A 12,112-nucleotide genomic window follows, 5' to 3' on the forward strand; every position below is an offset into this window, starting at 1 on the left:
CCTGGGCCGCCAAAGTGGAGCGCAAGAATTTAACCACTACGCCACCGGGCCAGCCCCTGGTGAGCATTTTTTGTATACTCTAACGCAATATAAAATATACTGTACATTGATTTTCACATAGAAATAAAGATGATGCCTGTCTTATCAAAGACCGTTACATAGGCGTCGTCATGACACATGAATAGCTCTACGTTATTTCCGTCTTCTGTAATAAACAGGTTCCTCTGTATTGAAGAAACTTGTTTATCTCATTCATCCATCTAGGAGCTTCAGACTTCATGCTATTAATATGGGCAGGCTTATAAAATAGACAGCTTAAAATAAAAACACTTCCCTCCACTATGAGAACTAAGATGAAGCAGATAGAGAATGCAGTGTTCTCCACTGGGATGGTATTTAACATACACAACAGTCATTCAAGAGAACTTGGAGCCTCGAGAAAAATACACTGGCTTTCTTTTATTCTCTTTTTTCTTTGTCTTCTCTCACCCCTCTGTTGCCCTGAGCAACAACTTGGGTATCAGTTGTTCTTGGATTACTCCAATAAAAGACAGATTCTATTTAATGTGAGAGCTGAAAAAACGACTAGAAATTTAACACAGTAGTTATCTGGTTTGTCAAAACATAATAAGAATCCTTTAGAATTTATCAAAACAGGCTGTTGAGAGTCTTTTTACTTTTTAGGGTAAATATGACACAAGGGACAGCTTTAGAACAAGCCAACATTACTAAGATTCAGGCATGTGCAACTGGTACAGTTCAGTAGTACACAGGGGCTCACACGGATGTGCTACAGGCCAGAGACTTAAGTTACAAAATACAGTCATATTACAGTTAATACAGACAAGTATAAACCACTGCTCTCAGATTCTGCACACTTAAAAAAAACAAACTTTATACAATAATTGAAATTATGCATTTCTACTCAGATTCTCAGGGCATATTACAAACACACTGAAGCCTAAAAGCTATGGTCACATTCTGGTTCTGCTCCAGTGATGCACACTCACATGAAACGCTGTATTCGTCTCCTGTGAAGTAAACATCTGGCTGAAGTGCGATAGCTGCTGAGTTAAAAATACTTCCATAAAAAGGTTTAGACTGAAATAACCCTAAACATGAGGATGTTGAACAACATTGGGATGTTTAGGATTATTTTGAGAGTCTTTACAAAGAGTTCTTAATGAATTACAGAAATAGAAGCAGTTAGGAAATTTCAGTGTATTCTTTTTTTTTAACACGAGTAAACAAATACTGGATTTAAAGTGCAGCTTCTTTCTCCTCTCCCTTCGCCTCTCCCTCCCGAAGAAGATCAGGTCTGTATCCATCTTTAGACTGTCCACGGAAAGCTGGTGCGGGACAGTCAAGTCTGTTTGTCTCGAAAGTCAGAGATGGCCTTCCACAGCGTGCAGAGCATCCCTCCCCTGGTGACAGACAAGAACAGGGTGAAGAGCACACTTCATCGGAAACACTGCCCTTGCAACACAAAAGTGACTTCCTGGCTTCCAGCTGCTCCGATCAGAACATGAAGATCCCCAAGTCTTATCAGGCACTCTGTATTCTTTTTGTATATATTTTCTCATCGTCCCTCCAAGCCTCTCCTTTCCACTCCCACGAACCCCCGGGGCCCAAAGCATCATTTTAGATTTCCAGCTCTTTTGAAATGTGTCTTTATAGAGGTGGGTGGGAGTAACAGTTACGTATACGCATGGCTTGAGAGAAAAACGAATTATTGTAAGAAACTGTATCAGACTATACCAAGTATTTGGATGGCAAATCAGCATGTCACCCGAACATTTCTAATAAGTATGGCACAATCATGAACTAAATTAGAGCCTTTGTTTACGGCAGCTTTAGCACATCTGCATGTCTTAGTGTGATACGCTATCAGGAAAATTCTTCCCGTTGATTTGCATTTACTAACAGAGAAATATTGGTTATCAGAGCACCCAATAATAGCCTGGTCCACCTAATTCAGTTTACTCAGAGCAACTGGGAACCAGAGAGCTCTGCCCAGGATTGCAGAGCTGGTTAGAGCTGGTGAGGGACCAAGCCGGGCAGGAGCCAGGCTTCCTGGTCTCAGCCCAGTGCTCCTTCCATCACGACAACTGAACAGAAAGAAAAGCAGTACCTTAGTCTCAGGCATTTTAAATCATCACGTGTAACATAGTAGAGAACATCCACTAGTGAATAGTCTTCAGCCAAAAACTGTGGAGAAAATAAAATATGCACAAAAGTAAAATGTTTTATACACCTTTAATAAATAGCAAACTATCCATAATGTCAACATTGGCAATAATAAAAAGTGAATCCAAGAGGAAATCCACATAATCTTCTGGAATTATTAAGGGAAAGTCCCCCCATTACAAAATAATTACAGAGAAATACATGCATATGTTTTCCACATGCATAAGGATTACAAGCAATGCAGAATTTCTGAATGATCTTCTAATGAGTAGATAAGACTCGCTTGTAATCATGTCTGCTGCTTGTAAGATAATGTTTGCATCTGAGAGGGTGGTACTGTGTACCTTTATTTTTCTCATGTGGATAAAAAATGTTCCTGGAAAGGTATTCCTTACACTTAATTTCTGAACTTATTTTTCATGGCTAATAAAAGGTACTTTCCAATAATTACTACATAATCAGAGTCCTGAATTTAAGTGAAGGTTTTAATTTTAAATCTAAAAAAAGGGGGCAATGATTTAGTGGATCACGAATTACTACTTTTTTTTATTGATGTTTTAATAGTTTTTAACATTGTGAATTTTGGGTTGTACATTTTTGTTTGTCCATCACCATATATATGTCTCCCTTCACCCCTTGTGCCCACCCCCACCGCCCCTGGTAACCAACCACAATACAGTTTTCTCTGTCCATGTGTTGATTTATATTCCACATATGAGTGAGATCATACAGTGTTTGTCTTTCTCTTTCTGGCTTATTTCACTTAACATAATACCCTCCAGGTCCATCCATGTTGTTGCAAATGGGACGATTTTGTCTTTTTTTATGGCTGAGTAGTATGCATTACTATTTTTAATTGCGATTTGAATCTAAGAGGGATGAATATTTGAGAACTTGATTGGATGCGTTATTTCCAATAGGCAAGAGAGTTGTTTAAATTTATATATTTTGTTATGCAGATTTCTAAGAAGACCCTAAATTTTATTTAGTGGTCCAATAAATTATCAAGTCAAGAGAAAAGACATCTTTATTCTTGTTATTTTTTAAAATTTAAATATAAAACTAAAATCAATGTAATACTGTATTAAGGCTCTTCTTATAAAATGAAAATATAACTTCTTATTGTGTGTATATGTGTGTACATATATGTAATCTTAAAACAAATAAATGCTATTCATGCTGAATACAAAAGTCTATAAGGAGCAGGGACAAATTAGGTTATTATAGATAGAATATGGTTTATATAGAAAGTGTCTGTTTCTGACATAAGTTTACTAACTAGATCTATTTTATTAAATAGCAATAAATACCTGCTGCCCAGTGGAGTCTAATAATGTTGCAAGAGAATTAAAAAGTTAACAAACAAAAGAAAGAATTGGAAACAGAAGAACCTTTTCTTTTAGCTCTGTCTTGGTTTTTCCCACTCTTCCTTATTTTCAATTCAAAAACATCAAAATCCTCAGGGGTTCTGGACCACAAAGTCCTTGCCTGCCTCACTACTGGTCTTTGCACATTCTGCACCCCTGGCCCAAGGATCTCCTCTTTTTGTGTGTCCCCCACCCCAAACATACACACAATGGCCTAGTTTGTTCCTGTGCCTTCCTTCAGACTTTAGCTCATCCATCACCTCTCAAAGAACCTTCCCCAACTTCTCTCTCCCTCTGTCTCATATGCATGCTGACCTGTCCTTCATGCAGTTTATCAGGGCATAATTATCCTTCTATCTGTGGAATAACTTGATTATCGTCTGCCTACCCTGGTTGTCAGCCTTGGGGCTGGGTCTGAGTTTCTCCCCAGGGTCTCCCCGTGCCTAGTGCACAGGAGGCACTCAACATTACGACATGAGGTGAAAGAATGCTTGTCCCACAGATGGTTTTCTTTACCCGACTTATAGTGTCTTCATCAGCTCCGTTTTCTCTCAGCCACTCAGTAAGTTCAGAATCTTCAGTACTTGTGCCAGGAGAATTTAGGTCACACACAGGCAATCCAGGGATATCTGGAACAGAATTAGGGGCAGGCATTCTTAGCTTTACCTGACAGAGGTCATCTGAGACCCTCCCAGTCAACATTTACTGATACTTTAAAAGATTTTTCTCTATCAGAAAATAATGAATAGAAATCATTGAGATTGGCAGTATAAATGATAATATAAATAAAAACTCGTAAAGACTGCTTCATACATTAGTAAGTGGAGAGTCAGAAGCAATCATGTAATAACACTCCCACCTCATACTTCATATCAATTTTATAGTTTCTTAGAATACAATGATGCACAAAAATTGTACAGTGTATTTTTCATGCAACAAAGGTGAGCATAATTACCAGAGAACCATGTAATTATAATAGTCTATTTTTCCACTATTTGCAATACTATGGAAGAGCCATATATCTGATCAAACAACTATAAATTTTATTTTCCTCTAAACTGGCTAAATAAGATTCTCTAAAGATTATCTTTCACCTCCAATTTCTCACAGAATAGATTTCTTCAAAGTTCTAATCTCTGACTTTTTTTTAATTGAGATATAATTGACATATAACATTGTATCTGTTTTAAGAGTATCCAATCTATGACTTTTTATTACTACATCTTTATTCTATTTAAGCCTTGTCAAATTATAAGAAGGGAAAAAAACTAGAATACACAGAAGACAAATGCAAAGTGCCAAAAAACAGTATATTTTATTCTAGTAATCTCATTGTGAAATCTTTAAGCAGAAATAAAGACAAAAAAAGTGGAAAGCCCTATTTACCTCAATAATATACAATCTCAGGAAAAGATGACTATGAATCATCTTATTTTTACTGTACTTATAAGAAATGATGTTCACTACAATTAAGAAGTGGATATTTTCTAGAAGCAATTTCTGCATGTCATTGTGGTGCACATGACAGATGCTGACTAAGCCATGAAATAAACTGCTGTGGGGCAGCCTGGCTAACAGCACGGCTTTACAACTGTCTGCTGCTCACCTATCGGTTTGGACTTGAGCTTCAGGTGTTTGATTTCTTGGTCTTTTTCTTCAATTGCTTGATGAAGTAGTGCTTGTAATTCCTTCTCTTTCTGAACCAATTCCTCCAGTAATCTGCAGAAGAAAATTACATGGTTGAGGGGAGCAGCCACAGTGACCTTCTAGAAGTGGGCTTCGCAAGCTCTAACGAGCACGACACCCCTGGGATGTCCCCGAAACGAAGATGCTGACCCAGCAGCTCTGGGCAGAGGGCCAAGACTCTGCATTTCTAAGGAGCTGCCATGTGCATGGCACAGATCCCACGTGGAGCAGCAAAGCTACGCAAGACACGGTGCTTCCAGCCAGGAATGCAAGACCTCCATCCCCAACTGTCTGCCCAAATTTTCAGAGATGTTGCTCTGCTGTTTCTCTTTATGACCACAAATGGCAAAAAAAAAAAGAGAGAAGAGTTTACATAAGATATTAACAGACCTATTTTTACATGTATGGCCCCTCATCAAAAAAAGTTGGTCGGTATGGGTAATACAATAATCCATGCAAAGCAGAAAGGTAGTCACTTTTTTTTAAACTATGAAAATTTGAGGGGCTGGCCCGGTGGCATGGTGGTTAGGTTCGTGCGCTCCACTTCGGCAGCCTGGGGTTTGCGGGTTCAGATCCTGGACATGGACCTACACACTGTTTATCAACCCATGCTGTGGAGGCATCCTACATACAAAATAGAGGAAGGCTGGCACAGATGTTAGCTCAGGAACAATCTTCCTCACCAAAAAAAAAAAATGAGAAGGAACTAGAGGTGAGGTCACCTACAGTCCCTGGCACCTAACAAGCGTTCAGTAAACATCAACGGTTGTTGTTCGGGCTGTTGTGGTTGTTACCATTATTCCTCCCCCCTTCTACGGGGGGAAGGATGGCTGTGTTCCTGGTACATTCAGTTCCTAGTTGGCATCTGATGCATTTTCCAAGGAAACAAGGAGAAACGGAGATGTGATTACATGTAGTTCTCATTCATGAAGGTTATCTGGGCAACTGAGAGCCAACCGGTAACCCACTCACCATTTCCAACACTGTTCCCTGAGGGAACACTCCACGGTATGAAGAGAGATGCTCTGGTTTTTTAGAAAACTGTCTCTGAGTAACCTGGATTCAGAATTCTAATAATTTAGGATACGTAATTATTCCTAAGATCATTAAGATAAACAGTTGCGTACCCTACAGTGCTTAGCAAGCTGTATTTGTTCCATTTTCTGAGTACTGATAGATTTAACTCAGGACCAGATTCCATTCCAAGAGTCTGTTTCTGCTTCAGTTGACAGGTTCTGAAGGCGCAGCTGATAGGCAGCCCTGGGCTCACATCCTGGTTCAGCCAGGCACTCCCTGTGCTAACTCGGACAGATGGCTCAACGCCTCTGGGCTTCGGCTCTCTCGACTGTAATGGGGGAAAGCAGAACCTCCTGAAGGATTACCACGGGCATTAAATGACACAGCACAGGGCGGGTGCACAGTGCCTGGCCTCCCACAAGGCTTCTCTGCTCCCTGCTGTGGCCTCAGGCTCCGGGAAAGAGCCCCCCAGGGCTCAGTAGGGGTTCTTTCCCTGAACCCCAGACCCCACCCCTTTTCCACAGGACACAGAGTCCTGAGGCCCTTAGGTAGGAGCAAGGATTATACAGAAGGGCAGGTCGCAGAGTCAAGACAGAAGGAAACCCCAATGAGAGGCAGCCAGAGAAGGCGGTTTGAGGAAGACAGCTGTTTAGAGACAACTGCGGAGTAAGCCGCACACAGAGAGGGGGACCGAGCAGAAGGAACTGAGACCAACAGGGAAGCAGAGGGCTAGGGGGAGACTCATCCACTCCAACACGAACGGTGCTCAAATAAAGGGGTGCCAGCTCAGTACGAATTTGTAAGCTGGCAATTTTTTGATCTGGGATGTATTTTTGTCTTCCTTGCTAATTTACACATATGAATAGTGATGGCATATTCTTACTGTTTTCTCAAAGAACAGAGACATTTTCTAGACTTTAACCTATCTTTATCTAGACCATATGTTTCCTTTTTATCTTTAAAAGTCAGAGTTTAACAATGGAAGCAAAGGATTGGCAGGTCATCTCATTTGCCCCAAATCCTGCTCTCAAAATTATCTATTTTAAGGACTATTCAGTCCATCAGTTTTATTTTGTCTTCATTAGTAGGGAAATCCTTCAAAACCAAGGCAACTGCCTGCCTCTCTGTTCCAGGAAAGTCTGACAAGGATCTACCCTGAGGTCAATTTTTTAACTCAGATGGGTGGGCTGGGGAGGGGGTTTATGGGTAATTCCAGAACTGCAGGACTGGGAGATTAGACGACTAGTCAGCTGCTCCTGCAGCAGAGTTTAACTGACTCTGCATTACTGTCCCAAGTCCCTGTGTGAATGAATCATTTTTGGAACATTTTATGTAAGCATATCCTTAAATATAAGCAGAACATACACGCTAAAGGCATTTCGTGACTTTCTGCCGTTAGTATTATTGATGATCTAATAACTGAGAGCTGGATAAACCTGATTTACCTGCATCAGTGATTCTCCTAAAAATAAGATTAGTATTTCTAACATGAGGCCTGCAACCTTTCCTAAAAACACTAACATTTCCTCTAAGTTTATTCTGCAATACGTGTACTTCTGTGTATCAAGGAATGTTCAACTGAAGATGACAAGGACCATGTGGAGTGACTGGGCCCTTCTCTCCGTGGCTTAGCACTTGGACTAAAGCAGCAGCCTTTCATCAATGTTGTGCTTTGTCCCACTTTTCTGGGGGTGATGGAGGAGCTGTGGGAGATACTAGTCAAAAAAGACAAAGGGGCTGAGAATCCCGTAGGTTTCACAGATTCAAGTGTAAATATGTAGAGAAAAGACATAAATGTGTGGGCTGTTGTGGAAAAGGCAACTATGTTCTAACGTAATAGAGAAATGTGGCAAATCCTGGTCTTTTCAACAGAGATGGGCGGCTGTGGGAAGTAGGCCCTCAGCAGCTGATACCCTCACAACAGAGACGGGAAGACTTGGAGAAAGCGGCTGGAGAAGGGCAGCCCTTGGGGACTGCAGATGTGCACATGTGGGGGACAGCGGCAGCGACAGGGTGTGAGACAGGTAACTCCACCGGCTATGGAGAGAAGGGAGAGGCTGCATCTGGGGGAGGTGGGTTCCATGGACACAAGCCAGGGTATGCAGACAGAGGTTTTAGGGCCAAAGAAGCAAACAGACCAGCCAGCTGGTAAATAAAGTAGCTTTATTGTCAGTGTAATTCTGACTGGAAGTCCTGGTGGAGGAGGAGTCGGCAGACTGGACCTAAACAGTAATGAGGGAACTTGCCAGAGATCAGAGTGGGGTGTAAAACACAGCTCCATTGCGGACCGGGCGACACAGAGTAAACTCAAGTGAACACCAGCTCTAAGGGATGGACCATCATAACTGACTACTACTTGAGGAGAGGAGGAAACAAGGCACCAAGATACAGACAGACGTCTCGGAGGAGAAGAGACTCAAATTCTTTTCCCCCAAGTCAGAGATGGCAAGTAAAGAGCTGGGCTTCAGAGGACAAGATGGGGGTATGGATGTCAGAGAGCCACTGTCCTTTCTCCATGCAAATCACAAAAGATATGATGGACTGACTTAATCATGAACCAAATGCACGTTTCTGAATACCTGATGAGCTCTCTACTACTGGGACTAAGTGTGGTATTAAAGCTGAACTTTAAAAACCTAAACTTAGGACTAGAAATAAAATATGTTTTATCTCCCTGGTGAACAACTAGAATTTTCAACCAAGGTTTCTAAATATTTGAACAAGTTTTATTGATTCAATCCAAAAAAAAAAAAGAAGTTTTCCCTGTAAACCCAGAGCCATAAAGTCAGTTGCCCACATGTCGGCTGTGGCTGGCTCGGGAAGCTCTGTCATAAAGATCCGGACCTTGACCGGCGCCACGTCTGTGAAGAGCAGGAAACATTTACTGTTCACTTCATAACCTGCCCATGTGGGTGCTGTTACCAAATTCTCAAAGGAAAATTAAACCCCAGACACGATACAGCACATTAAAAATAAAATAGAATCATAAACGTGGCCAACTGATCATCCTGCCACGGTTCTGAAATGCAAGGCTTTAGCACCATTCGTTTTATCTCCTCAAGAAGAGAGAGCTTCCTCTCCTGAAAGAACCTGATACCCCAAATCACAGGCTTTCAAGAACACGGGTTTCTGTTCATACGTCTGTCAGCTCTCTGTCGGGCAGCACAAGCTGCTTTGAGTCTGTGAGGCTACAACTGAGTTCCCCTGAAAATCTCAGTGCTCGTGGAGAGAACGCAGCGACCCAAGAAACGGTGCTGAAGGAGGCTGGAACTCGTAGAAGCAGAACGTGCATCTGACTAGAGACTGAGATCAGTCTCTCTCGTTTATAAAGAAAGGCATGAAATCAAGTTTACGTGAAGGGGAAAAAGGAACCATATTGTGTATTTTCTGTGGACCAAACTTTAAAGTAGACCAAAAACACATGCGCTTTCATAAAAGTAAGAAAAAAGAAGCCCGGCCACGTGGGAACAGCATGTACCTGTTTGTTTCTATCTTCATCCTCCCGAGCTGGACGGTCAGCGACCGGTGTGCGCTTTGGGAATCATGCGAGACCGTGGAGCTGAGCGTGCTCACCCCCGAGGTGGCCACAGCATCGTCGAGGACGGCATGGGGTCTTCGGACGGTCTGACTTGAGGGCTGCTCCTCATGGTCATCTTCTGCCTCCAAGTCTTCTTGATCGGCGGTGTCACTCTCGGACGCAAGGCTGAAATGGGGCCTCAGCTCTGTAAGGCATGGTATCAACAGCCACGTTAACAAAATACGACTGATGCCTTCATTGCTTCAGACATGAATGTCATCTCCCCTGCCATCAAGAAGATATGTATCCCAAACTGCTCCTCCAAAAGTGGGGATGGATTTCTGCACGTTAATTCAGGTTTGTTCTTCCAGTGAATTTGCAAAATTCACAGCATATATAAACTCAGAATGATCTAATTCAAACAGAAGAAAAATGTTCACACTGTACATAAGGTATGTGGGAAAAATGCTAAAATCAGAAAGGCAATTATGTAAAAACCTGTTAAGAATATAAAAATTTGTTCACACAAGTAAAATTCATTTTTTAGATTATATAATATCTGGCAACCATTAACTCACTTAGAAGTGAGGGAACTGAGATAGAGAGAGATTATATAAACATAAGTAAGTACACGGAACGCTTTTTGCCTGTAGCATTCACAGTGTAAGGGGATGGGGGCAGGGACGGAGAATGCCACACACGCTGATATTCACTCTAGCAAGATTCTGTTTTTGACTCTTGGGTTGATGTTCAGCGTATGTCTCACCCTAACCTGTTGACTAACCACCAAAATTTACAGTGCAAAAGTCACAGGTCTCCAGCTTAAACCACTGTACGACAAAACTTCCTCTCCACATCACTTTAGAACCTGGATGATATCTTCCCACAGAAAAAAGTTATAAATTGTGATTACGTTCTCAACATGGCCCACAAAAAGGAATTACCTTCATAATTTAAGTGAAATCATAGCAGAAATACTGGATCTTGACTCCATGTGCTATGGCACATGGAAATTTTACTGGATCACAGAACCCAAGGAGAATCTGATGGGGCCGCAGAGATTCTCCAGAAGAAAAGCACATTCACACATTTTGCCTAGATTTCCTAAGGGCTCACAGCCTCCCAAAGCCGGTCCCGAGACCCATGAACCACGGGTGAAGAGCCCCTAGGAGGGGGAGAGGGCTCCAGTGGGAGTGATGGAAGATCCCACCCCACCACCCCAACATGGCCACTGCAGCAAGGCCACCCGAGGCCTACTCATTGCCAAGTCCTCCCAGTGACTCTTCTCTCCCCTAAATCCCTGGTTGCTGCTTCTCTCCTTCAGAGCCTTTTGTCCACTACCTGCCCCTTAGAAGCTGGAACCTGGCACTCCACCCTTCTCTTTATGTTTCTACTCACTGTCCCTGGATGAGCTCGTTAAGATGGGTGGAGGTTAAGTACACGTCGTGTGTGGAGGACACTGTATTTCTAGCCCTGATCCTGCTACATTCAGCATCTGCTAGAGAGTCCTGCTGGGGAAGCACTTCAAATTCAACAAGCTGAATAAGAACTCATCTTTTGCTCATGACCAAAACCAGAGGGCCCTTCTTCAGGGCCAGGCTACTTTATGTAGCCCTGACTTCCTTTATCTTTATTTTTAAATTTTTTATTGTCGTAAAAAAAAAAAATGCATGACATAAAATTTACCATTTTAACCATTTCTTTTTTTTTTTTTTTTTTTAATTTTTTGTTTATTGCAGTAAAATTGGTTTATAACATTGTAAAAATTTCAGGTGTACATCATTGTACTTCTATTTCTGCATGGACCACATCATGTTCACCACCAAAATACCAATTACAACCCATCACCACACACATGTACCGAATCATCCCCTTCACCCTCCTCCCTCCCCCCTTCCCCTCTGGTAACCACCAATCCAATCTCTGTCCCTATGTGTTTGTTTATTGTTGTTATCTACTACTACTTAATGAAGGAAATCATACGGTATTTGACCTTCTCCCTCTGACTTATTTCACTTTGCATTATACCCTCAATGTCCATCCATGTTGTCACAAATGGCTGGATTTCATCGTTTCTTATGGCTGAGTAGTATTCCATTGTGTATATATACCACATCTTCTTTATCCATTCGTCCCTTGATGGGCACTTAGGTTGCTTCCAAGTCTTGGCTATTGTGAATAACGCTGCAATGAACACAGGGGTGCATGTACCTTTGCAAATTGGTGTTTTCAAGTTCTTTGGATAAATACCCAACAGTGGAATAGCTGGATCATATGGTAGTTTTATCCTTGATTTTTTGAGGAATCTCCATACTGTTTTCCATAGTGGCTGCACCAG

At 41.8% G+C, this 12,112-nt stretch overlaps 1 protein-coding gene across 2 annotated transcripts in view; it reads right to left on the bottom strand.

Moving 5' to 3' along the window:
* Window positions 1–431: 431 nt before the first annotated feature.
* Window positions 432–12,112, bottom strand: part of MAP3K5 (mitogen-activated protein kinase kinase kinase 5) — a 191,914-nt gene continuing 180,233 nt past the window's right edge. For both annotated transcript variants that reach the window (XM_087444167.1, XM_087444166.1), the window contains 5 exons: window positions 9,736–9,979; window positions 5,161–5,273; window positions 4,071–4,183; window positions 2,132–2,208; window positions 432–1,424 (listed from right to left, as the gene is read on the bottom strand). In XM_087444167.1, coding sequence (XP_087300293.1) covers window positions 1,364–1,424; window positions 2,132–2,208; window positions 4,071–4,183; window positions 5,161–5,273; window positions 9,736–9,979 — 608 coding nt within the window. In that variant the 3' untranslated portion in view covers window positions 432–1,363. The remainder of the gene's footprint in view (window positions 1,425–2,131; window positions 2,209–4,070; window positions 4,184–5,160; window positions 5,274–9,735; window positions 9,980–12,112) is intronic.

This window comes from Ceratotherium simum, chromosome 19, assembly GCF_057802395.1.
Source record: "Ceratotherium simum simum isolate JZ-2026a chromosome 19, ASM5780239v1, whole genome shotgun sequence".
NCBI lineage: Eukaryota > Metazoa > Chordata > Mammalia > Perissodactyla > Rhinocerotidae > Ceratotherium > Ceratotherium simum.